This window comes from Saimiri boliviensis, chromosome 9 (genome assembly GCF_048565385.1).
Source record: "Saimiri boliviensis isolate mSaiBol1 chromosome 9, mSaiBol1.pri, whole genome shotgun sequence".
Classification (NCBI taxonomy): domain Eukaryota; kingdom Metazoa; phylum Chordata; class Mammalia; order Primates; family Cebidae; genus Saimiri; species Saimiri boliviensis.
The window spans coordinates 53522397-53548852 of record NC_133457.1 but is presented as its reverse complement, the minus strand read 5'-3'; the positions used below and the strand labels follow the sequence as shown (position 1 = coordinate 53548852).

Here is a 26456-nt window from a genome sequence, read left to right as displayed (position 1 = left end):
CCTCCTATTAGAACAGATTTAACATGAATCAAATAATTACAACATTAATATGCCAAAACTAAAACCTGGATTGACTGTCACTTATCCTCATGAATATCCCTGAGAAGAATCACTGCCAGCTAGCATCAAGATTTACAAAGCAGTGTAAAGTCTGAAAGAGCTTAAGTTTGAGAGACAAGCAGAACTAAAATAAATAAACCATTACTAAGTCTCAAGTTGCTTGCCTCTGTCTCTGAACAAGAGATGGCACTCCTTAGCATAAGTAAACAAGATTATCATTACTCTTGGAAAACTCTTCTAAATACATAGCTGATCCCAGTTTTCAAAAAGCAACTAGTAATTAACTCACTTCAAAATACTATTGGTAAAGGTGGCTGTACTACAAACTTTATGCTCATGTGCAGACTACCAAGTAAATTATGTCTTAATCACTTCTGAAGATTTTTTTTATTCTCCATTCTAACTGAAGTATTTAATCTCACAATATTTTGACCAAGTTATGAGAATTAAGTTTAAGGAAATAAGCAGAGGCGCAAAAAAAAAAAAATGAAATTGATAATGGCTCATACTTAACAAAACCTGTTAACAACTAAAAATAAACCTGTGAACACTGGACCTGGCAATAGCAATGATCATAAAATGGCAAAAATTATCATAGATTAAAATGTAACAAATTAATAAACATGACTAACAAGAGACTGTATCAATCAAATCCTCATTTTAAAATGCACATGCAAAAGAAATCCCAATGAAATTTTCAGTAAAAACGAAAAATGGTTAAGTTGTTCTGCAGAAAAAATAATTAAGGAATTAAACTACCTCAATGGCTTAACTTTGGCCTTTGACAATAATGCATCATACAATTCCAATTTAAATGTCATATGCACAAAAAAAGCATTTCTCAGAATCAAAACACTGTATTTACCACCAGCCTCCATCCATAATTCTTTTTCTGGTCATGCTTCTATTACAGCAAGGACTTATCAATACTTCAAATAATACAAATAATTTTACATAAATCTTTTATTTATGATTCATGAGGATCAAGGAAAATGAAGACTCACGTGAACATCATGAAATGACACTAACAGAAAGCAAAAAATAGACACAAGCAGGTGATGATTTATAATTAAAACCATCATATCATTTGTCCAAGATGCATTCTCAGAACCTAGAATTTTAAATGGTCAAGGTATCCATAAGAAGGTATCCACAAGTATCAAATCTTATAATACTTAGATATACGGAAAAATATTTGATTTGGAACAGAAAAAAATCAATTGTTGTTTAATACCTCAACCAACTTTTCCAAAGTAATGAAAGAGAAAACCAGCAGTACAGAACCCAATAGCTATAAAATATGTGGCATCCTACGAAAACAGAAAAGTTTTCCACTTTTGTTGATGAGAGCCACGTGAAACACCAGAGATATCCTAAGAGATATCTACATAGTAACTCAATAAAATACGCTTTCCATCACCCTAAATTTGCTTCCTAACGAATGGACCCACAACAAAAACAAGAAATAAAAAGCTGCCAGAGAAACTCGTAAGTTCTCAAGGTAGCTGGGAATGGTGGCTCGCATATGTAATCACAGCACTTTGGAAGGATCACTTCAAGCCAGGAGGAGCTCAAGATTAGCCTCGGCAACAAAGTGAGACCTTGACTCCACCCCTCTCCCCCACCCCCAAAAAAGAGTGTGCTCTTAAGACAAAAGAAGAAAAAGAATTAAAAGTGACAAAAACTTCACTTGTTAAAATAGAACAATAACATGCATGAGACTTTTTTTTTTTTTTTTGAGACGGAGTTTCGCTCTTGTTACCCAGGCTGGAGTGCAATGGCACGATCTCGGCTCACCGCAACCTCCGCCTCCTGGGTTCAGGCAATTCTCCTGCCTAAGCCTCCTGAGTAGCTGGGATTACAGGCACGCGCTACCATGCCCAGCTAATTTTTTGTATTTTTAGTAGAGACGGGGTTTCACCATGTTGACCAGGATGGTCTCGATCTCTTGACCTCGTGATCCATCTGCCTCGGCCTCCCAAAGTGCTGGGATTACAGACTTGAGCCACCGCGCCCGGCCCATGCATGAGACTTTAAAATCATTACTAAAGTAACAAAAAGAACACTAACAAGTTATCTTAAAATACTCAAAAACTTACTGGATAAAGAAAATGTGGCACATATACACTATGGAATACTATGCAGCCATAAAAAATGGATGAGTTCATGTCCTTTGCAGGGACATGGATGAAGTTGGAAACCATCATTCTCAGAAAACTAACACAGGAACAGAAAACCAAAAACTGCATTTTCTGACTCATAAGTGGGAGTAGAACAATGAGAACACATGGACACAGGGAGGGGAACATGACATACTGGGGCCTGTTGGGGGTGGGGAGCTAGAGGAGGGATAGCATTAGGAGAAATACTGAACGCAGATGATAGGTTGATGGGTGCAGCAAACCTCCGTGGCACATATATACCTACGTAACAAACCTGCACGTTCTGCACATGTATCCCAGGGAACTTAAAGCACTGTGATAAAAAAAATTAAATTAAATTTAATTTAATTTAAAAGCTCAAAAAGAAGTTTGTGTTTTTTTTTTGAGACGGAGTTTTACTCTTGTTACCCAAGCTGGAGTACAATGGCGCTATCTCGGCTCACCACAACCTCTGCCTCCTGGGTTCAGGCAATTCTCCTGCTTCAGCCTCCTGAGTAGCTGGGATTACAGGCACGTGCCACCATGCCCAGCTAATGTTTTCTATTTTTAGTAGAGACGGGGTTTCACCATGTTGACCAGATGGTCTCGATCTCTTGACCTCATGATCCACCCACCTCGGCCTCCCAAAGTGCTGGGATCAGAGGCTTGAGCCACCACACCCGGCCTAAAGTTTTTAAATATTAAGTTTTCTAGGTTCACTAATTCTAAAACCAATTTCCTCAGCAATTACTATTCATTGAGATAACATCCATTTTGACAGCCACTGTTTTCCAAATGGCCCAGATATCTTTACTGATCATCTAAATACACCTACAATCACATACACAGAAGAAAATACAGGGGGGCAGGGAAAGCTTTATTAACAGCAAAAAGACTTTTGTTGCCAGCCAAATCACACTGCTATGAAGCTCTTGATTCGAAGACAGGATGGTAACTTAAGCAATGACAAAACATTTGAATGGATGATGACAAGAAGCACACTTGATCTTGGAAAGGCACTCTGAAATGCTGCAAACAGAAAATCTTCCACTATTTTGTATAAGAATGTTGTCTTGGATTCTGCCAGGCAAATCTTTCCTGCACCATAAGGGCATGGCTTTTTTTTTTTTTTTTCCTTAAATCGCTATGGGTACATATTTTTTGTGCATATGTATGGGAGTACATGTGATGTCTGACAAGCATATAACGTATAATGATCAAATGAGGCTAACTGGAATATCTATCACCTCAAACATTTATCATTTCTTTGTGTTGCGAAAATTCCAAATCCACTCCTCTAGAGAGAGAGAGAGAGAGAGAGAGATTTTTTTGTTTTGGTGGTTTTTTGTGTGACGGAGTCTGGCTCTGTCAACTAGGCTGCAGCACAGTGGCACAATCTCGGCTCATGCAACCTCCACTTCCAGGTTAAAGCAATTCTCCTGCCTCAGCCTCCTGAGTAACTGGAATTAACAGTTGCGCACCACCATGCCCAGCTAAGTTTTTGTATTTTTAGTACCAAAATACAGCCTCCCAAGTAACTGGGATTACAGGTGAGCACCACTGCACTCTGCCTCTAGATATTTTGAAATACACAATGAATCGTCCAGACACAGTGGCTCACACCTGTAATTCCAGCACTCTGGGAGGTGGCCGACGCGAGAGGATCACAAGGTCAAGAGATCAAGACCATCCTGGCCAACATGGTGAAACCCTGTCTCTACTAAAAATACAAAAATTAGCTGGGCATGGTGGCACACGCCTATAGTCCCAGCTACTTGGGAAACTGAAGCAGGAGAATTGCTTGAACCCAGGAGGCAGCAGTTGCAGTGAGCCAAGATTGCTCCATTGCACTCCAGCCTGGGCAACAGAAAGAAAGTATCTCAAAAAAAAAAAAAAAAAAAAAAAAAAAACCAAAAAACCTGTAATCCCAGCGCTTCGGGAGTCCGAGGCAGGTGGATCACAAGGCTGGGACATTGAGATCATCCTGGCCAACATGGTGAAACTCCATCTCTACTAAAAGTACAAAAAAATTGACTAGGTGTGGTGGTGCATCCCTGTAATTCCAGCTACTCGCCCTGGCAAAAGAATCGCTTAAACCAGGGAGTTGGAGGCTGCAGTGAGCCAGTATTGTGCCACTGCACTTCGGCCTGGTGATAGAACAAAATTCCGTCTCAAATGTATATACATATATATATACACACACATACAATAAATCATTGTTCTTGTTTTTTTTGTTTGTTTGTTTTTGACATGGAGTCTCACTCTGTTGCCCAGGCTAGAGTGAAATGGTTCGATCTTAGCTCACTGCAACCTCCGCTTCCAGGGCTCAAGCGAATATTCTCCTGCCTCAGACTCCCGAGTAGCTGGGATTACAGGTGCCTGCCACCACACCTGGCTAATATATTTTTAGTAGAGACAGGTTTCACCATGTTGGCCAAGCTGGTCTTGAACTCCTGGCCTCAAGCAATGCACCCATCTCTGCCTCCCAAAGTGCTGGGATTACAGGTGTGAGCCACTGCGCCTGGCCACAATACATCTTTGTTAATTGGTGAGGCGCAGTCCAGCACTTTAGGAGACTGAGGTGGGTGGATCAGTTGAGGTCAGGAGTTCAAGGTCATACTGGCCAAAACGGTGACCCCCTCATCCCTACTAAAAATACAAAAAGTAGCCAGGCATGGTGGCGGGTGTCTATAATCCCAGCTACTCGGGCTGAGGCACTAATCATTTGAGCCCAAGGGGCAGAGGCTGCAGTGAGCCGAGATCACGCCATGAACTCCAGCCTGGGCAACAGAACAAGACTCCTCTAAAAAATAAAATAAAATTGGCCAGGCGCGGTGGCTCACGCCTGTAATCCCAGCACTTTGGGAGGCCAAGGCAGGCAGATCACAAAGTCAAGAAATCGAGACCATCCTGGCCAACATGGTGAAACCCCGTCTCTACTAAAACAATACAAAACTTAGCTGGGCATGGTGGTGTGCGCCTGTAGTCCCTGAGGCAGGAGAAGTGCTTGAACCTGGGAGGTGGAGGTTGCAGTGAGCCAAGATCAAGCCACTGTACTCCAGCCTGGTGCCTGGCGACAGAGCGAGACTGTCTCAAAAATAAATAAATAAATAAAAATAAAATTGGCTGGATGTGGTGGCTCAATGCCTGTAATCCCAGATCTTTGGGAGGCCAAGGTGGGTGAATCACCTGAGGTCAGGAGTTCAAGGCCATCCTGACCAACACAGAGAGCCCATCTCTACTAAAAATATAAACTTAGCCAGGTGTGGTGGCACATGTCTGTAATCCCAGCTATTCGGGAGGTTGAGGCAGGAGAATCGCTTTAACCTGGGACGCAGAGGTTGCAGTGAGCCAAGATCATGCTACTGTACTCCAGCCTGGGCAACAAGAGCAAAAAAAACTCCATCTCAAAAAAAAAAAAAAAGTCACCCAGGCATGGTGGCTCATACCTATAATCCCAGCACTCTGGGAGGCTGAGGCAGGCGGATCACCTGAGGTCAGGAGTTTTGAGACCCGCCTGGACAACATGGTGAAACTCCGTCTCTACTTAAAAAAAAAAATTTTAGCCGGGCATCGTGTTATATTGCCTGTAATCTCATCTACTCCAGAGACTGAAGTAGGAGAATCACTTGAGCCCAGGAGGCGGAGGTTGCAGTCAGCCAAGGTCGCACCACTGTACTCCAGCCTGAGAGACAAGAGTAAAAATCCACCTCAAAAACAAAACAAAACTAAAAATAAAATCATTGTTACTACAGTCACTCTACTGTGTGACTGAAGTGTAAGGCCTTTCCATACAGACTCAATCTAAGCATATTTGTTTCAAAGTACTTCACAGCTTTCCATTTGCTATAGGATGACCAAAAAGAAAAAAACTTAGTATTTTAAAATAACTTGAATTAGGCCAAAAAAGGAGTATAAGCCAGATCTCAAACTAGCAAGGGGATACTCCTTTAATTTATAAAAGGATGTAAAAAGGGGCAGCAGACCCTAACAATGATGGGAAGGAAAAGAGGCCAATTATATGCCAGTATTTGTTCAATATGTTTGAGAAAGTATTCTACTTTTTGCTCCATCCCAAAACATGTCCTAATGACGAATGCTTTCTGTATGTTTGACACTGTACAAAGTAATCATTTCTTTCATTATATTATTACGATTCTATTACTCAACATTTACCTGGTTATGTCTCACAAACATGAAAAAAAAGAGACATGTTAGATCCTTAAAAGTTTAACAAGTCAGCCAGGCACGGTGGCTCATGCCTGTAATCCCAGCACATTGGGAGGCCGAGACGGGAGGATCATGAGGTCAAGAGAGCAAGACCCTCCTGGCCAACATGGTGAAACTCCGACTCTACTAAAAATACAAAAAATTAGCTAGGCGTGGTGGTACGTGCCTGTAGTCCCAGCTACTCAGGAGGCTGAGGCAGGAGAACTGCTCGAAACCGGAAAACGGAAGTTGCACTGAGCCGGGATCATGCCACTGCACTCCAGCCTGGCAACAGAGCAAGACTCCGTCTCAAAAAAAATAAAAAATAAATGAAATAAAAAGTTTAGCCAAGTCATTGCTCTGTAACAAATCAAATGGAACTGTAAAGTTAGTCACTGCTAGAAATCAGATCCCTGGCCATGCAAATTCTTAAGACAGGTTAGTGAGCAGAAAGTTTATCAAGGGTTGCTCTCAGGATTATCACTTGTAAAGGAAGGAAGAAAGGGGCTGGGATGTACTCACAACAAAGGCCTCAGATGTCCCAACAGAAATTCTAAAAGCTCAGTGACTCCTTAGGGTTGTCCTATGCTGGGCCTAAGGAACCAGGTACTTTCATGAACCAGAACCTTGAGGCAGGCTACTCTCAGCTTGTGACCTTGAATGAGTTTGCTCTTTTCAGCCAAGTACAATTCCCAGACAGGTCTCACAGTCTCAGCAGCACACCCACTAGCTAAGAGAATGAAGTTCTCTAATCCTTAAGTGGGGATTTGGGTATTGCATCATGGCATCCGCTACAATCAGCAATTCTATAACTGTCCAAGTGTAGCAAATTTTGAGTAAAACAATGTCATAAATAATAATAGTGTGCCTCTAACAGATACGGTCCTCAGTTTCTTAAAGCTATTAACTAAATGTCTAGGTTCTTTTCAGCTGTAAAATTTGACAATTTCAAGACATAGGGCTAGGTATATAAAGGGTGTATCAAAAGTCTTGGATTTGAGTATCAGTATTTTATTAGGTATCATGTTGACTTGATAGGTATGTGAAAGTTTTACTCTACTTTGCATGTTGAAATTTTTTTTTTTTTTTGTAGACTGGGTCTTGCTCTGTTGCCTAGTCGCTTATGATGATGATGAGGTGCAGTGTCATGATCATGACTCACTGTAGCCTCAACCTCCTGGGGTTCGAGCAATCCTCCTACCTCAGCCTCCTGAGTAGTTGAAACCGGAACTCCTGGCTCAAGCGATCCACCCACCTTGGCCTCCCAAAGGTCTGGGATTACAGGTGTGAACCACCACATCTGGCCTGTTATATAGAAATTTTCTATAAACGTGACAAAATAAAGTCCAATGAAAGCTTGAATATTTCTACTTATGTCAATTTTCTCATGCTTCCATCATGCTTCCAAATTTACTGGTAGGTTTAAATATTTCAGTATTCTCCCTCTCTCCACCTCTCATCTTACTCATACTTAATCCCCTACAACACAAACACACACACAATACCCTTTTCTTCTTACCTCTTGGTAAGCCCTCCTCTTCCTCCAATGCGTTGGCTCACATACCTCCCATACTCTCCCACAGTTACCCATACCTAATGTTATTTATACGCTCTCTCACTTCCACCTTCAACCTTCCTTCCTATAGCAACTCCTTATCCAATTATTCCTATGCTGAAGCTTCTCACCAGAATCAGTCTTCTAATGAAAGGCAAAAATTGCTAATCCCAAATCTAGTGGGCATTTCTGGTTCATTATTCTTCCTTGAAATGCTCCCCTTCCTTCTCCCCTAACACTATCTCCCTTATCTCCTCTACATCCTCTTCTGTCTCCTCATCAATTTTAGTATTTCTCATGTTTCCTTAACAGAATCTACTCTCCTTATTCCCTTTCAGTCACCCTTAGTCATCTTTACTGAGACACAGACCCCTCTGACAATCTGACTATACAAATATGTACATCTTCAGTTCATGAGCTAATAAAAAAAAAAAATATGTACAAATTGCTGTACAGAAGCTTATGAAGATCATAAACCGTTTCCCCTTTTGAAACAGAGACATGGGCTGGGCATGGTGGCTCATGCCTGTAATCCCAACACTTTTGGAAGCCAAGGTGGGTGGATCACCCGAGGTTGGTAGTTCGAGACCAGCCTGGCCAACATGGAAAAATCCTGTCTCTACTAAAAATACAAAATTAGCAGGGTGTGGTGGCATGAGCCTGTAGTCGCAGCTACTTGGGAGGCTGAGGCAGGTGAATCACCTGAACCTGGGAGACAAGATAGTGCCATTGCACTCCAGCCAGAAGGGGAGGGGGAGAGAAAGGGAGACAGAGAGAGAGAAAGAAAGAAACAAGATGCTATTCCAACTAAAAGTGACCTACAGGGGTCAGGCACCGTGGCTCATGCCTGTAATCGCAGTACTTTGGGAGGCTGAGGTGGGCAGATCACTTGAGGTCAGGAGTTCAAGACCAGCCTACCCAATATGGCGAACCCCATCTCTACTAAAAATACAAAATCAGCCGGGCATGGTGGAGTGTGCCTGTAATCCCAGCTAGTTGGGAGGCTGAGGCACGAGAATCACTTGAACCCAGAAGGCAGAGGATGTAGTGAGCTAAGATCGCACCACTGCATTCCAGACTGAGGGACACAGTGAGACTCTGTCTCAAAAAAAAAAAACTGACCCATACTCCTTTCCAGAGCAATTGCCCATAAAGCTGTTTTAACTACTATTCATAAAGTGATTACTTCTGAATCTGTATCTCTAACTCAAATCTTTCTCCCCTGAACTTCAGACCCAGTATCTTAGTGCCTACTAGGAATCTCATCTCTCACAGATGACTTGAGCTTAACATGAGCAACTATAAATGTTATCTCCCATAAATCCCCACCTAAAAGCTCGCTCTTCCTCCAGCATCCCTTATTTTTTTGGTACTGACGCTATCATTGATTCAGAAACTAAAGACCCTGAAACCATCCAGACTCTTCACCTCCATTCCACATCCAATTGTTCTCCCTGCATGTAGTTTATAAAAATCGGCCAATTTCAGGGCCAGGTGCGGTGGCTCAAGCCTGTAATCCCAGCACTTTGGGAGGCCAAGGCGGGTGGATCACGAGGTCAAGAGATCGAGACCATCCTGGTCAACATGGTGAAACCCCGTCTCTACTAAAAACACAAAAAATTAGATGGGCATGGTGGCGCCTGCCTGTAATCTCAGCTACTCAGGAGGCTGAGGCAGGAGAACTGCCTGAACCCAGGAGGCGGAGGTTGCGGTGAGCCGAGATCGCGCCATTGCACTCCAGCCTGGGTAACAAGAGCGAAACTCCCTTTCAAAAAATCTGCCAATTTCACCCTTCAGGTTTTATTTGCATGACTACTCCTGCCTTAGTTTAACCTTCATCATTGTTCACCCTGAATACTAAGTTTTCCAGCTTATCTCCATGCCTTACCTACTTCTAATCAATTCATCTTCCAAGCTGCCACCATGTGATCTTTCTAAAACACAAGTCCGATTATATGCCTTTCTCTTGAAAACCCTTGAAGTGAACTTCAAAATGTGAAGACTTTGGAATGACATAAGACCTTCCAGAATCTAGCCCCTACTACCTGCCTCCCACCCCAAATCTCATTTCACTAAACTTTCTCCAAGAACTCCATACACCATTCTTACCTACCACTGAACATCCCAAAACATGCAATGCTTACTCATCCTCCATGATTTGTTGTTCCTAGAATCTCCTCCTTCCTGCCTTGCATAGTCAATTAGTCTTCAAGAATCAATACAAATATGACCTCTAAAATGAACCCTTTCTTAATTATCCTCCCTCAATATATTGAAAAAGCACTTCACATATTCTCCTATTATGACACTTAATCACATTATATTGTCATTTTTCACCGGGTCTCACTTATTTATCTCTACATCTTTAAACTAGTGTTGGCACATAAGCCAGCCTTAATAAATGTACAATGAGTGAATCATAAAAAGAACATTAAATCTGGGAGTGACCTTGGTAATCACTTGTTCTGTGACCTCATTTTAACCAAGATGGACTTTCATGGATTACACAGCTGGTTACTAGCAATGACAAACAGAGGCTCAGTCTACTGATTACCAGCCTAGAATTCTTTTCACTTATCTAGCACTGTCTGTACTTCTACATTATTAAGTCCATGGCATGCAGAGACAATTTTAGCTTCTTGCCCCTTCCCAAAAAAGAATGATTACAGAGACTGAGCTATAGGCAGAATAATTAGCCACAAGATATATAATCTTTAATTGGAAGAAGAAACAGGAACAGGTACTGGCAATAATGGATAGTGACTGAGACAAGAAGAGGGAAAGGAAGTGGAGGATGGATTCTCAATAACAGGTTTGTGAAGATCAGGAAATCCTTACTGCACAAAAAGTGGAGCAGCACTAACTTCAGTTTTTAAAGTTAAGCTTAAATGCTTCAAGTGAATATATATGCTATAAAGCATTGTACTATCTTCTGTGTAAAAGAGATACCAACAAAAACAAAGCTCAGCCTATTTATTAGTCTAAGAATTTACAGCATCAGAAACCTTAGCTAAAGAATGTGCATGTGTATATTAAATATATATGTGTGTATAATGTATTCATGTGTAATATACATGTAGAAAATAAGTAAATATATATATATTAAACTCATGATGAGACTAAGCTGGTTTTCATTCATTTATACAATTTTTCTAGGAATGTAAATGGCAATAAACCAATGCTGATCAACCCAAATATATACATACACTCTATTTTTCTCGGGATGTGAGAGTAAACTATGATGAATCTGAGTCATAATCCATTCAGCCTAGATTCAGTCTCCAGCAATATCAAGGTATATATAAAAGTAGGAGAACAGACTTCTCCCACTGATGTCAAAAGTCTGAGACAGGCCGGGTGCAGTGGCTCACACTTATAATCCCACCATTTTAGGAGGCTGGGGGAGGAGGGTCACTCAAGCCCAGGAGTCCAAGACTAGCCTGAGCAGCATAGTGAGACCCTGTTTCAACAAAAAATAAAATTAGCCAGGCATGGTGGTACACGCCAGTGGTCCCAGCTTAGGAGACTGAATTGGGAGATCACTTGAATCCAGGAGTTTGAGGCTGCAAGTAAGCTATGATTGCATCACTGCACTCTATCCTGGGCAACAGAGGCCCCATCTCAACAACAACAACAACAACAACAACAAAGTATGAGATAAAGCCAAAACAATAATCATTTCACACTCAATTTATCTAAATTTCCCCATTTTTTTTTACCTTTTCCAAATGAAGAGTGAATTGTTTAGGCTATCTTCATTGAATAAAACATTTCTCCTTTCTTCATTACATATGTAAATAATTCATGGGGCCCAGCTACATGCCAAACACTGTGCTTAAGCCCTGCCACTCCATCACTTAGCAAGGCATTCTCAGACTTTTTCACGTCTGAATTATAGCACCAAAATTAAACCCCAAAATTAAAGATGTCGAGTATGTTTCCAAACCATAACTAGCAGGATATATTCTATTCTAGGTACATATACATGAAAATAATCTCTCTGGATTCAGCCAAACAAGAATGACTATACCATAAAAAGAAGGCAATATTTATCATTTCCAAACTGGCACAAATTAATCAACTGTTCTTGGACAAGTAAGACTATATTTTTGCCCAATATACTTGTGTGCAGGCTTATTTTAAAGTCTAAACTTCTTTAAAAACTTTGCAGCTGCTAGCCAGGCGTGGTGGGTCATGCCTGTAATCCCAGCACCATGAGAGGCCACAGCAGGCAGACTGCTTGAGTCTAGGAGTTCAAGACCAGCCTGAGCAACACATGAAAACCCCATCTCTACTAAAAATACAAAAAATCAGCCAGACGTGGGAACATGCACCTGTAATCCCAGATACTCAGGAGCATGAGGTGGGATAACATAAGCCCAGGAGGATGAGGCTACAGTGAGCCAAGATTGCGCCACTGCACTCTAGCCTACGCAACCAGAATGAGACTCTGTCAAAAAAACAAAACAAAACAAAACAAAAAAACCACCTTTTCAGCTGGGCACAATGGTTCATGCCTGTTATCTTAGCATTGGGAATCTGAGATCAGACTGGGCAACAGAGTGAAACCCTGTCACTACAAAAAAAAATGTCTTTTAATTAGCCAGGTGTGGTGGCACACACCTGTGGTCCCAGCTACTTAAAAGGCTGAGGTGGGGGCCGGTGGCGGTGGCTCAAGCCTGTAATCCCAGCACTTTAGGAGGCTCAGATGGGTGGATCACGAGGTCAAAGAGATCAAGACCATCCTGGTCAACATGGTGAAACCCCGTCTCTACTAAAAATACAAAAAATTAGCTGGGCATGGTGGTGCGAGTCTGTAATCCCAGCTACTCAGGAGGCTGAGGCAGGAGAATTGCCTGAACCCAGGAGGCGGAGGTTGCGGTGAGCCGAGATCGCGCCATTGCACTCCAGCCTGGGTAACAAGAGTGAAACTCCGCCTCAAAAAAAAAAAAGGGCTGAGGTGGGAGAACTGCTTGAACCCTGGAGACAGAGGATGGAATGATCCATGACTGCCCCCACTGCACTCCAACCTGAGCAACAAAGTGAAACCCTGCCTCAGAAAAAAATTTTTTTTTCCATCAGACAAAATTCCTGTGTCATGAATGCTATTTGATTTGGTTTGGATGTTGCCGGGCGCGGTGGCTCAAACCTGTAATCCCAGCACTTCGGGAGGCCGAGTCGGGTGGATCACGAGGTCAAGAGATCGAGACCATCCCGGTCAACATGGTGAAACCCCGTCTCTACTAAAATACAAAACATTAGCTGGGCATGGTGGCGCGTGCCTGTAATCCCAGCTACTCAGGAGACTGAGGCAGGAGAATTGCTTGAACTCAGGAGGCGGAGGTTGCGGTGAGCCGAGATCGCGGCATTGCACTCCAGCCTGGGTAACAAGAGCGAAACTCTGTCTCAAAAAAAAAAAAAAAAAAAAAAAATGTAAGCTAAAATGTAATACATTACACGGGCAAAACTGCCTATGTGCCCTGATATTTGGACTTCTTATGTTTTCTACCACAGTAAGAATTTTTTTTCTTTTTTTTTGAGACGGAGTTTCACTCTTGCTGCCCAGGCTAGAGTGCAATGGCATGATCTCGGCTCACTGCAACCTCTGCCTCCCAAGTTCAAGCAATTCTCCTGCCTCAGCCTCCAGAGTAGCTGGGACTACAGCCATGCACCACCACACCCAGCTAATTTTATATTTTTGGTAGAGACGGGATTTCTCCATGTTGGTCAGGCTGGTCTCAAACTCCCGACCTCAGATGATCCTCCCACTTCGGCCTCCCAAAGTGCTGGGATTACAGGCATGAGCCACCACTCCCAGTCAAGAAATTTTTAGCAGTTTTTCTATTTTGTTACTAAGAGATAAGCTAAAAGTGGCTTCAAACTGGCATCTACAAATACTTCAAATAATACATTCCAAGTATGAATAGAATAGTCTCTGGTCTCTAAAAAGAAAAACCAATACTGGGTAGCACTGTATTTTCTTTCTTTTTTTTTTTTTTTTTGAGACGGAGTTTCACTCTTGTTACCCAGGCTGGAGTGCAATGGCACGATCTCGGCTCACCGCAACCTCCGCCTCCTGGGTTCAGGCAATTCTCCTGCCTCAGCCTCCCGAGTAGCTGGGACTACAGGCACACGCCACCATGCCCAGCTGATTTTTTCTATTTTTAGTAGAAATGGGGTTTCACCATGTTGACCAGGATGGTCTCGATCTCTTGACCTCGTGATCCACCCGCCTCAGCCTCCCAAAGTGCTGGGATTACAGGTTTGAGCCACCACGCCCTGCCTATTTCCTCTTTTTAACATTGCTTTTTGAAATATCACCAAGAACCTGTTGAGATACAGGATGTCAACACAGACAACTTATAAAGAAAAAAAAGAAAAAAAAAAAAAGAGTCGGCAGGACTCAAACCTGTAATCCTAGGACTTTGGGAGGCCAAGGTGGGTGGATCATCCGAGGTCAGGAGTTCGAGACCAGCCTGACCAACATAGTGAAATCCCACTTGTATTAAATACAAAAAAAAAAAAAAATTAGCCAGGTGTGGTGGTGCATGCCTGTAATCCCAGCTACTTGGGAGACCAAGGCAGGAGAATTGCTTGAACCCAGGGGGCGGAGGCTGCAGTGAGCCGAGATCGTCCCACTGCACTCCAGTCTGTGCAACAGAAATTCCAAATAAAAAAAAAAAAAAGAATAAAGAGTAATAAAAATCATGAACCAAATATTTAGAATCATTTATATTTGTATGCTCACATCTAGTATTTCGTTACCGACTTTTTTAATGGTTCTTGTCTCTGTTGGTCTATTGAGTGGATATATGAAGAACTGAAACAATGCGAGTAAAAGTTAATAAAATACATGACTAAGACTAAAACAATATGAAACTTTCACAAAGGAAGAATTAAGCTGAATTATTAACTGGTTATGGCACCACTATTTGTCTCATGTCCATTTGACATCTCTTCAAATTACCTCATTTTAAAGGAAGAGAAATAGTTAAAATGTTTCATCTCTTTTTCTAAAATAACAGAAGTGCTTTTACTACAAGAACACTGTGAAATATGTTCTTGAACCTGAACACTAAGTTGAAGAAATTGTTCTACAGGTCTGTAAAGGGTAAGCTCCAAAAATTTGTTTGTAACTCCATCCAGCTCAATGTCTTAAAATCAAAACTTGAGTGGTCTGAAGAAAACATTTTTAAAAAATTTTTTAATGAAAACTTGAAAAACGACAAAAACACTGAAGGCAGCTTACAATCTTCACACAGCTTTTAAGAACAAATCTAAGTTCTTTAATTGTTGTAACACTGTCCAGTACAAGTTTATGCAACAATGGAAATGTTTTATATCTGCAGTGTCCAATAAGGTAGCCATTATTCACATGTGGCTACTGAGCACTTACAATGTTGCTAAGGATAATGGAAGACCAGAATTTTACATTTTACTTACTTTTAATTAAACAAAATTTAAATTGTCACATATGGCTAGTGGCTTTGTATAAAACATAAGTTTAGAATGTCATCTTACTCTGCTTCCAGACAAAAACAGAATAATCAGATTTACTCTCCTAACTGAAATAACTAAAAAACAGGAGAGAACAACAGGTTTTCAAATACTGACCAACAGGCAGAACAGGACAGTGATCCCTAGAAGGGGGAACAAATATAAACCCTACAACTGTCCCAGCTTATTTCCTGGGAATACTTTTCAGGTCAAAAGGCACCAGGAGGGAGAATCCAAAGCCTGGATTGGGGGCAGAGGTAGGGGGGAGGGTTAGGGGGTGCTTGGGGAGGAGAGCTTCCCTGAGTTGAGGAGAGCTGGAAGCCAAGACAGCGGGACTTCTCAGAGCAGAGTACAGAGACGACAGACCTGCACAGAGAAACAGGTCCAGAGTGGTATACCAGGTCCCTCTCAAGTCTTCAGCTGAGTACTGTTTAATCAGTACATGCGTGTAAAGGAAGCTACCAGAGAAGCCCCAGAAAGAAACAGTGGAAACAATCCCCGTAACTCAAGAAGCAAGAAGCAGAGTAATTCCTCCTACGACTACCCAAAGTGAGAAATCTCACAAGGCATCAGATGAGTAGTCAGAAGGTTCCTGCCTCAGTAGCATGGAAAAACTAGTCCCTAAAGGCTGCTGTGACTCTGCTGAACAAAAGCTTGAAAACAAGCCTTGAAAGAATCAGTCTCCAATTAACTTAACCTCATCCCAAAACAAAGCTCAAAAATACTTATAGTACAAAAATATCCAGCAGCAACGTAAAATTTTACAAGGTAAAACTCACAATAGCTGGCATCCAATCAAAATTAACCAGGCCATGGAAGAAGCAGGAATATATAACCCATGATGATAGGAAAATCCAGTCTGAGCAACAAACCCAGGAATGAAACAATGATAGAATTAGTAAATAAAAACATTAAAAATGAAAATTACATTAAGCCAAATGTGATGGCTCACTCCCGTAACTCCAGCACTTTGGGAGGCTAAGGTAGGAGGATCACTTGAGGCCAAGAGTTCAAGACCGGTTTGGGCAACACAGGGGAGACCCTATCTCTAAAAAAAATTCTAAAAATGAAAGGGTTTTTTTGGAGACAAGGTCTCACTCCATCACCCAGGCTGGAGTGGAGTGGTGTGATCTCAGATCACTGCAACCTCTGCCTCCTGGGCTCAAGCAATCCTCCCACCTCAGCCTCTCAAGTAGCTGGGACTACAGGCACGTGCCACCACACCCAGCTAATTTTAGTATTTTCTGTAGAGACAGGGTTTCGACATGTTGCCCAGGCCAGAAATTAAAGTTATTAAAATGTTAGTTATCGTAACTATATTCCGTAAGTTCAGAAAGGTTTCATAAACCTATCAACAGCTTCAAAATACATGAAGCAAAAGCTGGTAAAACACTAAAAAGAGAAACTGAAAACACATATAGTTGATATTTCAACATCACTCCCTCAGTAACTGACACAACTACTAAAAGTCTGTAAAGATAGAGGAGACAGTCAACAATACTATTGACTAACTTGTGAAAATGTTTTAACTGACCAGAAGCATGGTGAACCAACAACTGTTCTCTAACTACCAAACAATATAAATCCATCCTGACTCTTAGCTGGGTAATAAGATTTCGCAAAATAATTGAAGATCACAACATCATTAGAATTCTATGGTTCTGAGCGGGGCGCGGTGGCTCACCCCTGCAATCCCAGCACTTAGGGAGGCAGGGTAGGCAGATTACCTGAGGTCAGGAGTTTGAGGCCAGCCTGACCAACATGGTGAAATCCCATCTCTACAAAAACACCACAAAAAAAAAAAAATTGGCCAGGCATGATGGCAGGTACCTGTAACTCCAGCTCCTCAGGAGGCTGAGGCAGGAGAATCGCTTTAACTGGGAGGTGGTGGTTGCAGTGAGCCAAGACTGGGCCATTGCAAATTTTGGCTCTAATTCAACAACCTTTTATTACAAATGAAATAGAAAAACTAATTTGTCCAAGTCATCATAGAAGATAATCTCATCTGTAATCATATCTAAAATACTACAGATATAAACACAAAAATCACACTTTTAAAGGAAACTAAAGGATGCTACCAGAGTAATTTATGACACAACTTTTTTTTTTTTTTTTTTTTTTTTGAGACAGAATCTCACTGTTGCCCAGGCTGGAGTGAAATGACACAACTTCAGCTCACTGCAACCTCCACCTTCTGGGTTCAAGCAATTCTCCTGCATGCACCACCACACCAGGCTAATTTTTGTATTTTTAGTAGAGACGGGGTTTCACCACCTTGGCCAGGCTGGTCTCTAACTCCTGACCTCAGATGACCCGTCCAACTCCATCTTCCAAAGTGCTGGGATTACAGATGTGAGCCACCATGCTCAGCCAGGACACAACTTCTCAGGAATGACAAAAACTGTCTTCCAACAGTTGAAAAGCAAAACTGTACCAAAGGTTTTCTGAATTATCCAGAGGACAGAATTAAAATTAATGAAGACAATTACATACAGAGAAGGTGATTTGGGTAAAATGGAAACCAAAAAGAAAAAAAGACTTTTTTTTCCCCTAAAAAAAGTCAAACAATGGCATGGCTATTTTGCAGAATATTCAGCTCAACTGCCAGTACCATACTGCTAAAATCCCTGAAGAGTATTTTAATTGGGCTGTCCTTACATTATTTCAAACCCAGACTACCTCAACTCTTCAGGTTCCCCAAAAGTCAGTATCCTTCCTTACTTCATTTCTGATATGAACTAAGTCACCCTTTGACTCCTTCAATTTTTCCCATGTGCCTGTATCAAACTTTTTGTCAGTTCTTCATCACCATTGTATAGTTGTCTCTAGGTATCTGTGGGTGACTGGTTCCAGCATCTCACTTGATTACCAAAATCTGCAGATGATTCAAGTCCTTGATATAAAATGACTTAATATTTGCATATAACCTATGCATATCCTCCTCTATTCTTTTAATCAGGCATCCCCAAGTCCCAGCCCATGGACCAGCACCAGTCCTTGGCCTGTTGGGAACCAGGCTGCACAGCAGGAAGTGAGCCAGGTGGAGCAAGCAAAGCTTCATCTGTATTTACAGCCGCTCCCCATTGCTCGAATTACCACCTGAGCTGTGCATAAGATTCTCATAACAGCGAATTACCATCTGAGCTGTGCATAAGATTCTCATAAGAGCACAAGCGCTATAGTGAATTGTGCATGCAAGGGATCTAGGCTGCACACTCCTTACGAGAATAATGCTGTATGATCTGTGACTGTCTCCCATCACTCTCAGATGGGACCCTTTCAGGAAACAAGCTCAGGGCTCCCACTAATTCTACATTATAGTGAATTGTGTAATTATTTCATTACACACTACAATGTAATAATAATAAAGTACACAGTAAATGTAACATGCTTGAGTCATCCTGAAACCATCCCCCCACCCTGTGGAAAAACAGTCTTCCAGGTAACCAGTCCCTAGCACCAAAAAGGTAGGGGACTGCTGTTTTAAATCATCTCTAGATTACTTATAATACCTAAACAATGTAATACTATAAAGCAGTTGCTATACTGTATTGCTTAGGGAATCATGAACAAAAAAAATGTCCACACATGTTCAGTACAGTAACAACTTTCTTCCTAGTATTTTAGATCCAAGGTTAGTTGAATCCACGAATGCAGAACCCACAGATATGAAAGATTAGCTGTACATTTTTCAAGTATATATCATGTGAAAGCACTGTGCTAGACATACTTCCCAATTTAAGACCCGGAAACTTCTCATTTAATCCATTCATAACAAGATAAGCCCAACTGTGACAAAGATAACACAATAGATTTCAAATAATTAAAATGTTCTGATAACCGCAAAATGATTAAATGTTCCCTTTTCATTTTATGTTGTTCCCTTTCTTTTTACTCCCACCACTTTATTCAGGCCTCATTAAAGAATCCTCTTATTAAAGACTTCAATCAACCAAACCGTATTTTGCCAGGCACAGTGGCTCACGCATGAAATCCTAGCACTCTGGGAGGCCAAAGTGAGAAGACCGTCTGAGGTCGGAGTTCAAGACCAGCCTGGTCAATATGGTGAAACCCTGCCTCTACTAAAAATACAAAAAAAAATTAGCTGGACGTGGGGGGTGCCTGTAGTCCCAGCTACTCCAGAGGTTGAGGGAGGAGAATCACTTGAAGCCGGGAGATGAAGGTTGCAGTGAGCTGAGATCACACCATGCACTCCAGCCTGGGCAACAGAGCGAGACTCCATCTCAAATAAAAAATAAGTAAATAAATATTTGACCCCCAAAAATTTTTTTTGAGATGGAGTCTTGCTCTGTCACCTAGGCTGGAGTGCAGTGGCTCCATCTCATTTACTGCAGTCTCCACCTCCCAGGTTCAAGCGATTCTCCTTCCTCAGCCTGCTGAGTAGCTGTGATTAACAGGCGTGTGCCAGCACACCCAGCTAATTTTTGTATTTTTAGTAGAGACGGGGTTTCGCCACGTTGGCCAGGATGGTGTTGATCTCCTGACCTCGTGATCGGCTGGCCTTGGGCTCCCAAAGTGCTAGGATTATAGGGCACTGCCTCCAAATTAATCTTTTCTGAAACAATTTCAATTCACTATCCTACTTAAATACTTTTCAAATGCTTATTACACTGATTTGCAAATCCCCATTCCAATCAAGATGCGCAGTTAAAATGCAGATCAGAAGAGCCTGTCCACAGAGATTGTAATTCACTCAGTCTGGTGTGATGATTAGGAATCTGGGTTTTAATAAGCTTTTAGGTGATTTTGATTCAGGTGGCCTGCAGAACATATTTTTTAAAAAGAAAAGAAACAGGTCTACAGAGTGAATGTCACATTTCTTAGCCTGGCATCAAAACTCTGCACACAAAAGGCCCCTGAATAACCACTACAGGGCAAGGGCTCTTCCTTCCAGATAAACCCGATTTACTGCTGCTCACACAAACCAAAGGTTTACTCCTTCAGCCTTACTTAAAAATGCCCATAAGGTTGGGTGCGGTGGCTGACATCTGTAATCCCAGCACTTTGGGAGGCTGAGCCAGGTGGATCACGAGGTCAAGAGACCATCCTGGCCAACATGGTAAAACCCCATCTCTACTAAAAATAGAAAAATTAGCTGGGCATGGTGGCGCACACCTGAGACTGAGGCTGGATGATCACTTGAACCTGGGAGGTGGAGGCTGCAGTGGGTTGAAATCTCACCACTGCATTCCAGCCTGGGAGATAAACCAAGACTCCATTTCAAAAAAAAAAAAAAAAAAAAGGGTTTTTCAGGCCAAGAGCCACAGTGGCTCAACCCTGTAATCCCTGCACTTTGGGAGATCAAGGACAGCTTGAGCCTAGGAGTACAAGACCTGACTGGGCAAACAGAGCAAGACCCTATCCCTGCAAAAACTTTAAAAACTAGCTAGACATGACGGTGAAGACCTGTAGTTCTAGCTTATCAGGAGACTGAGGTGAAGAAGTGCATGAATCCAGGAATTTAAGGCTGCAGTGAGCTACGATGGCACAGCAAGCAACATAGCAAGATCCTGTCTCAATAAAAAGTTTTTTCAAACCACTTAAAAATAAGCCCACACGGCCGGGCGCGGTGGCTTAAGCCTGTAATCCCAGCACTTTGGGAGGCTGAGGCGGGTGGGTCACAAGGTTGAGAGATCGAGACCATCCTGGTCAACATGGTGAAACTCTGTCTCTACTAAAAATACAAAAAATTAGCTGGGCGTGGTGGCACGTGCCTGCAATCCCAGCTAGTCCGGAGGCTGAGGCAGGAGAATTGCTTGAACCCAGGAGGCAGAGGTTGCCGTAAGCCGAGATCACGCCATTGCACTCCAGCTTGGGTAACGAGCGAAACTCCCTCTCAAAAAAAAAAAACAAAATAAGCCCACACATAATACAAATTTAGAGAAACAAACTTTAAGGAGATAAAGGAAAACTGCAGCAAAAAGTTAAAGCAATGCACCTACGCAGTATAAAAGCCAAATTTCAACCTAATTGCAAAGTTTGAAGGGCTTTTCCCTCCCTCACCTCTTCCTCTGAGGCTGTCAAAAGCACCTACACGTAAATGATTGGACAGGAAGAGTGACGCAGAAAAAATAGAAAAATGTAAAATAAAAAATAATGTCTTCCCTAAGAATTTTATTATATATATAAGGATAATCAGACTGTTAGAAAAACTGCACTGAAAGGAGTTAAAAATACCTTATGACTGGAACAAAGGGTTACCAAAGGTTTAGAGGACAAAGATAATTTTTTTTTTTTAGATGGAGTTTCACTGCACTCCAGAGTGAAACTCCACTCATGGCAACCTCTGCCTCCCAGGTTCAAGCAATTCTCCTGCCTCAGGAGATCTTGAGATCTGCCTCAGCCTCTGGAGTACCAGGGAATACAGGCACCGGCCATGACATCCAGCTAAAATTTTTGTATACACCCAGCTAATTTTTTTATTTTTAGTAGAGACGAGGTTTCACTATGTTGACCAGGCTGGTCTCCAACTACTCATCTCAAACGATCAGCCCATTTTGGCCTCTCAAAGTGCTGTGATTACAGGCCCCCGGCCAGAGGTAGCTTTTTGCTGCAGTTAGCAAGGAAGATTTCACCAAGGAAGCAGGGAGTTGTTAGGCCTTCACCCGGAAGAAAAAAAAAAAAAAAAAGGAGTGTATTTTAGGCAGAAGAAACTTAAGAAAACAAAGATTTTTTAAAAAAAGAAAAAGCCAGGCGCAGTGGCTCACGCCTGTAATCCTAACACTTTGGGAGGCCAAGGTGGGTGCATCACCTGAGGACAGGAGTTCAAGACCAGCCTGGCCATCAAGAAGATGCCCCATCTTAAAAAAAAAAAAAGAAAACAAAGGTTTTTTTTTTTTTTTAAAGGAAAATACAAAGCATGTTTTAAAAAGGCAGAAACATCAATTCAGTTAAAACAGAAATTATGTAAAACAGCATATGAATAAAACAAAGAAAAGGTATTATAGGGTTAAATCTACAGGACCTGTTGAAACAAATCCCCTACTGTTTCAAGACAGAATTAAAGTTAATTTTTTTTACGTGTGTATTATCTTCATGAAATAAGATTAAACACGCACACGTTAATTTGAACGCATTCATGCTTTTGAGCTAAGGAAAAAAGTCTAGAACATACTTGGTACAAAGATATGTAAATGCTGGAGCTGAATTCAAATAATCAATGTTTTATTTATTTATTTATTTGGGTAACTGATTTTTTTTTTCTATCTCTTGATAACCACAGACTTAGGTCTAAAGAGATGGGATGAACCCTGAACCTACATCCGTATTACTGAAACTCATGCCAGGTACTCAGTTATACCGGAGAAGTAGAACTCACATCTTTTCCACAGGATGATGGGAAATAAGAAAGCTCTACTGTCAGAAAAATTCCCCTACTGTTGCCAAGACTAACAAAAAATAAAAATAAATAAAAAAGCTACAGTTGGACTTTTAAATGTAGTTTTATCTTTAATGCCATTATTTAAAGTCCAGGTCAGAACTTCAAAAAATGTTCAATTAGACCACCACTATATCCTAAAGCTATCAATAAAAACTTAAAACCTCTGAAGTTCTGATTAACAGTTTTTGGATAGTGGTGGTCTACACAATTCAAACCTTACCATTTCCCCCTTAGGAAGCTAGGTCTCACCCATCTAAGTAAACCGGACCTATCAGATTATGCAAATGTTAACTGATAATGACATCACTCTCCAATGCTGTTTCAGGAGGACAGGGGAGGTAGTGCCTCTACACCCGACCTCACCATAGGAGCACCCTACGGTCGGCCAAACAGATAAAGGAAAAAGTACAGTATATGGAGAAGGAAGCTATAGCAGCTCCATTTCCTCAGTCCTCAAGCCATCAAAATATGTAAGGACATTAAAATAAAACACTCCATAAAAGTGAGAGTAAAGTGAGAGGTTACCATGAAACCAAGCAAATTCTTAATAACATTTATATTTGTAAAACTTAAGCTAAAAGGAAAATGAATCTAGCCAAAAACACTCATTTTACACATCAAGAAACTGAGGCCCAGGGCAGTTAAGTGATTTGCCCTGGGCGACTACTCCTCTATATAGATGTTAAGTGTCAGTTACTAGTCAGAGCAGCACTTAATCATTTACTCACTTAAATGTTTATGACACTAAGTACCGTCTTGCAAAAACCACCACCGCCACCTCTTCTCAACCATTCAGTGTATTGTTTCAGATCTATATACAGAATGCTGGATAAATTTCAAATGAATATGAATTCTCCCTTCAACCACAACTGTCCCAAATTACTCTTCATCTAACATTAAATAAAATGGAAGGCTTAACGTGCCTGAATTTTCCTGGTTCTGACTAAACGTGGATCATCAAAACCTTAAAATTTGAAGTAGAATATTAAGTGGCGCATACATATTACTGCTTTGCCATTTGCCCTTTCCTTTGTATTACGTTTCAGTCCAGGTTTTCGAAAAGAAAGCAATTATTATAAATGCATAATATCATCAAATTATCATCAGTTTTGAGACATTTTCCTTAAACAATTTAGCGGGTTTTTTTTTTGTTTGTTTGCTTGTTTGTTTTTGAGATCGGAGTATCGCTCTGGCGCGATCTCCCGCCTCCCAGGTTCAAGTTATTCTCCCGGCTCAGCCTCCCGAGTAGCTGGTACTACAGGCGCGCGCCACCACGCCCGGCTAATTTTTATATTTTTAGTAGAGACGGTTTTCACCGTGTTAACCAGGATGGTCTCGATCTCCTGACCTCGTGATCCGCCCGCCTCGGCCTCCCAAAATGCTGGGATTACAGACGTGAGTCACCGCGCCCGTCCAGCACATCTCTTTTATCTTAAAAATAATTTAAACGTATCCTACCCAACACGAGTTAAATTTTTAACAAAAACATCTAAAACAACCCTTTACAAAGCCGAAGCATATTAAACCACAAAACGAAAACGTGGTAAGTAAAAATCCCACCAGCTAAAAAGCACTTGGACTACCACCAGCCTTCCCCGGCTCACTGTTAACCGTCAAACCGACAAAGCATTTGTGGAAGAACCTGGGGGAAAGTTCCGCACCGAATTCTCCAGCTGTGGGTTCATCAGCTTGGCCCACCACCCTCACAGAACACCAGTTTGGGGAAATGCAAACACGCCACATGTGCTTGTTTTCATCATGTTTAACCACTTTTAACCGCCGTAGGTACGAAATCAGCTCCCGCGGCAAAGGTTAAAAAAAAAAAGAAAAAGAAAAAAAAAAAACCAGCATTGTACATGCAAATTACCCCACTTAAACCACGACCACCAGATGAACCGAGGCCAATTAAACCATTTTGAACGTTAACGCCGCTGCACAAAGCGGTTTGAAAGGGTTTTCTGCCTTTCTGAAACGCCGGGCAAAAGTCCCTCGGCAAGTTTCAAAACTAATGACCGTAGAGCGCTGCACAAATAACAAAAGCTTAATACCAACCACCAGGCCGTCAACCCGCTCACGTTACCACTGCCCAGAAGGCTTTTTAAACACAAGCATTGAAAAGGGAACAATAAAAAGCGTCTTACCGCAAACACAGCACGAAAGAGACTGTCGGAAGTAAGGCAAGAGCCTGTTAATCTCAGTAAACGCCTTGGGGTCTCCGGGGTCGTAGTTGAGCACTAGGCGGCTCGCGGAAATGTAGAGAGCAGTAGCATTCACGGGGTTCATTGCAGACACTTCGACACCAGTGGCTCCCGGTTGAAAAAAAATTCCGGATCCAACTTTGTAAGCAGCCAGAGAACGACGGCGAATTTGCACCAATTCGGAAGAAATCAGAGCCGAACCATTGGCCCAACAAGTAACCAAAATCCGTGCAAGTTTGTGGAGCTGAAGCAATCCTCCCACACATGGGGCCTTGGCGCCCCTCCGTCCCTGAGACTTCCAGACCAAAAATATAAAAAAAAGAGAGACCAGCGTTCGAGTTCGTCCGGAGCGACCACAGAGCACAGAACGCGGCGGCTTGGGCGCTCGGGGCGGGACTCCGCGCTCAGTCTAGCCCCGCAGCTCGGCGGGCGGCCTGCGCTCGAGCAGCATCTCCGGACACCGAGGCGCCTCCTCAGATCCAGCTGGCGGGCGCGGGAGCAGGCCCCGGCCCGGTCCGAGGCGCGGCACGCTTCTCCCGGGCTGCAGAGCCTCTTACTCCATCCCAGCGCCGGGCGCGGAGGCGGCGGCCACAGCAAGGACGACGGTCGGGCGGCGGCTTCCCGGATCTAGTGCAAGACGCCGCGGCGGGGACGAAGGTTGCAGTCGCGGCTGGCGGACGCCGCCGCCGCTCTCTCCATATCGGACGCGGGGCCCAGACTGCGCCCTGGCTCTCCGCCCGGTAGGTAGCACCCCGCCGGTCCCCGAGGTGGCACGGCAGGCGAGAGTTCCCCACCCGGAGGGGAGGGCCGGGGAGGAAGTGCGCGGGCCGCCGCCGGCTGGCGGGAGGGGGCGGGGAGCAGGCCCGGCCGGGCCGCGGCGGCGCCCCTCGCTCCTCAGTCGCACACTCCGGGGTCACCAGACGCAAGCGCCGCCCCCTCACTGCCCGGCCATCTTTTCGGCGCCGCACACACAGACGACTCCTCCGCGAGCACGACGGCTGCCGCCGCCCTCGGCGCCTGCACAGCCGCGGGAGGCGAGCGCTCACACCGCCAGGCCCCGCCGCCGCCCAGCGCACACAGCAAGGCCCTGCCGCAGGCCCCTCCCCGTGCCTCGCCGCCCTCACCCCGACTCCACGCGCCACTCCAGGTCGGTAGGGCCCGGGCTGCTGCGGCCTTAATGGCTCCTACGGGCTGTACCGCGCCTTAGGCCCTGCTGGCGACGACGACCGTTACCCCAACGGGCAAAGCCACTGTCATCCCCGAGACTCCCCCGCCGCCGTCGTCGCTAGCGCTCGCACGCATGCGCAGAACACACTCTCACCCCTCCCCCTTTCCTCTCCCTTCGCTTCCCTTTTCCCCTGCTTCTCCTCTACGAGCCCCTTCTGCAGCCTCCC

General features: G+C 43.0%; 1 protein-coding gene across 1 annotated transcript in view; it reads right to left on the bottom strand.

Moving 5' to 3' along the window:
• MSL2 (MSL complex subunit 2) overlaps window positions 1-26255 on the bottom strand; it is a 42408-nt gene extending 16153 nt beyond the window's left edge. Inside the window, exon 1 of the mRNA XM_003930945.4 lies at window positions 25006-26255. Within this exon, the coding sequence (XP_003930994.1) occupies window positions 25006-25147 (142 nt within the window). The 5' untranslated portion in view covers window positions 25148-26255. The remainder of the gene's footprint in view (window positions 1-25005) is intronic.
• Between the last annotated feature and the right edge of the window lie 201 nt (window positions 26256-26456).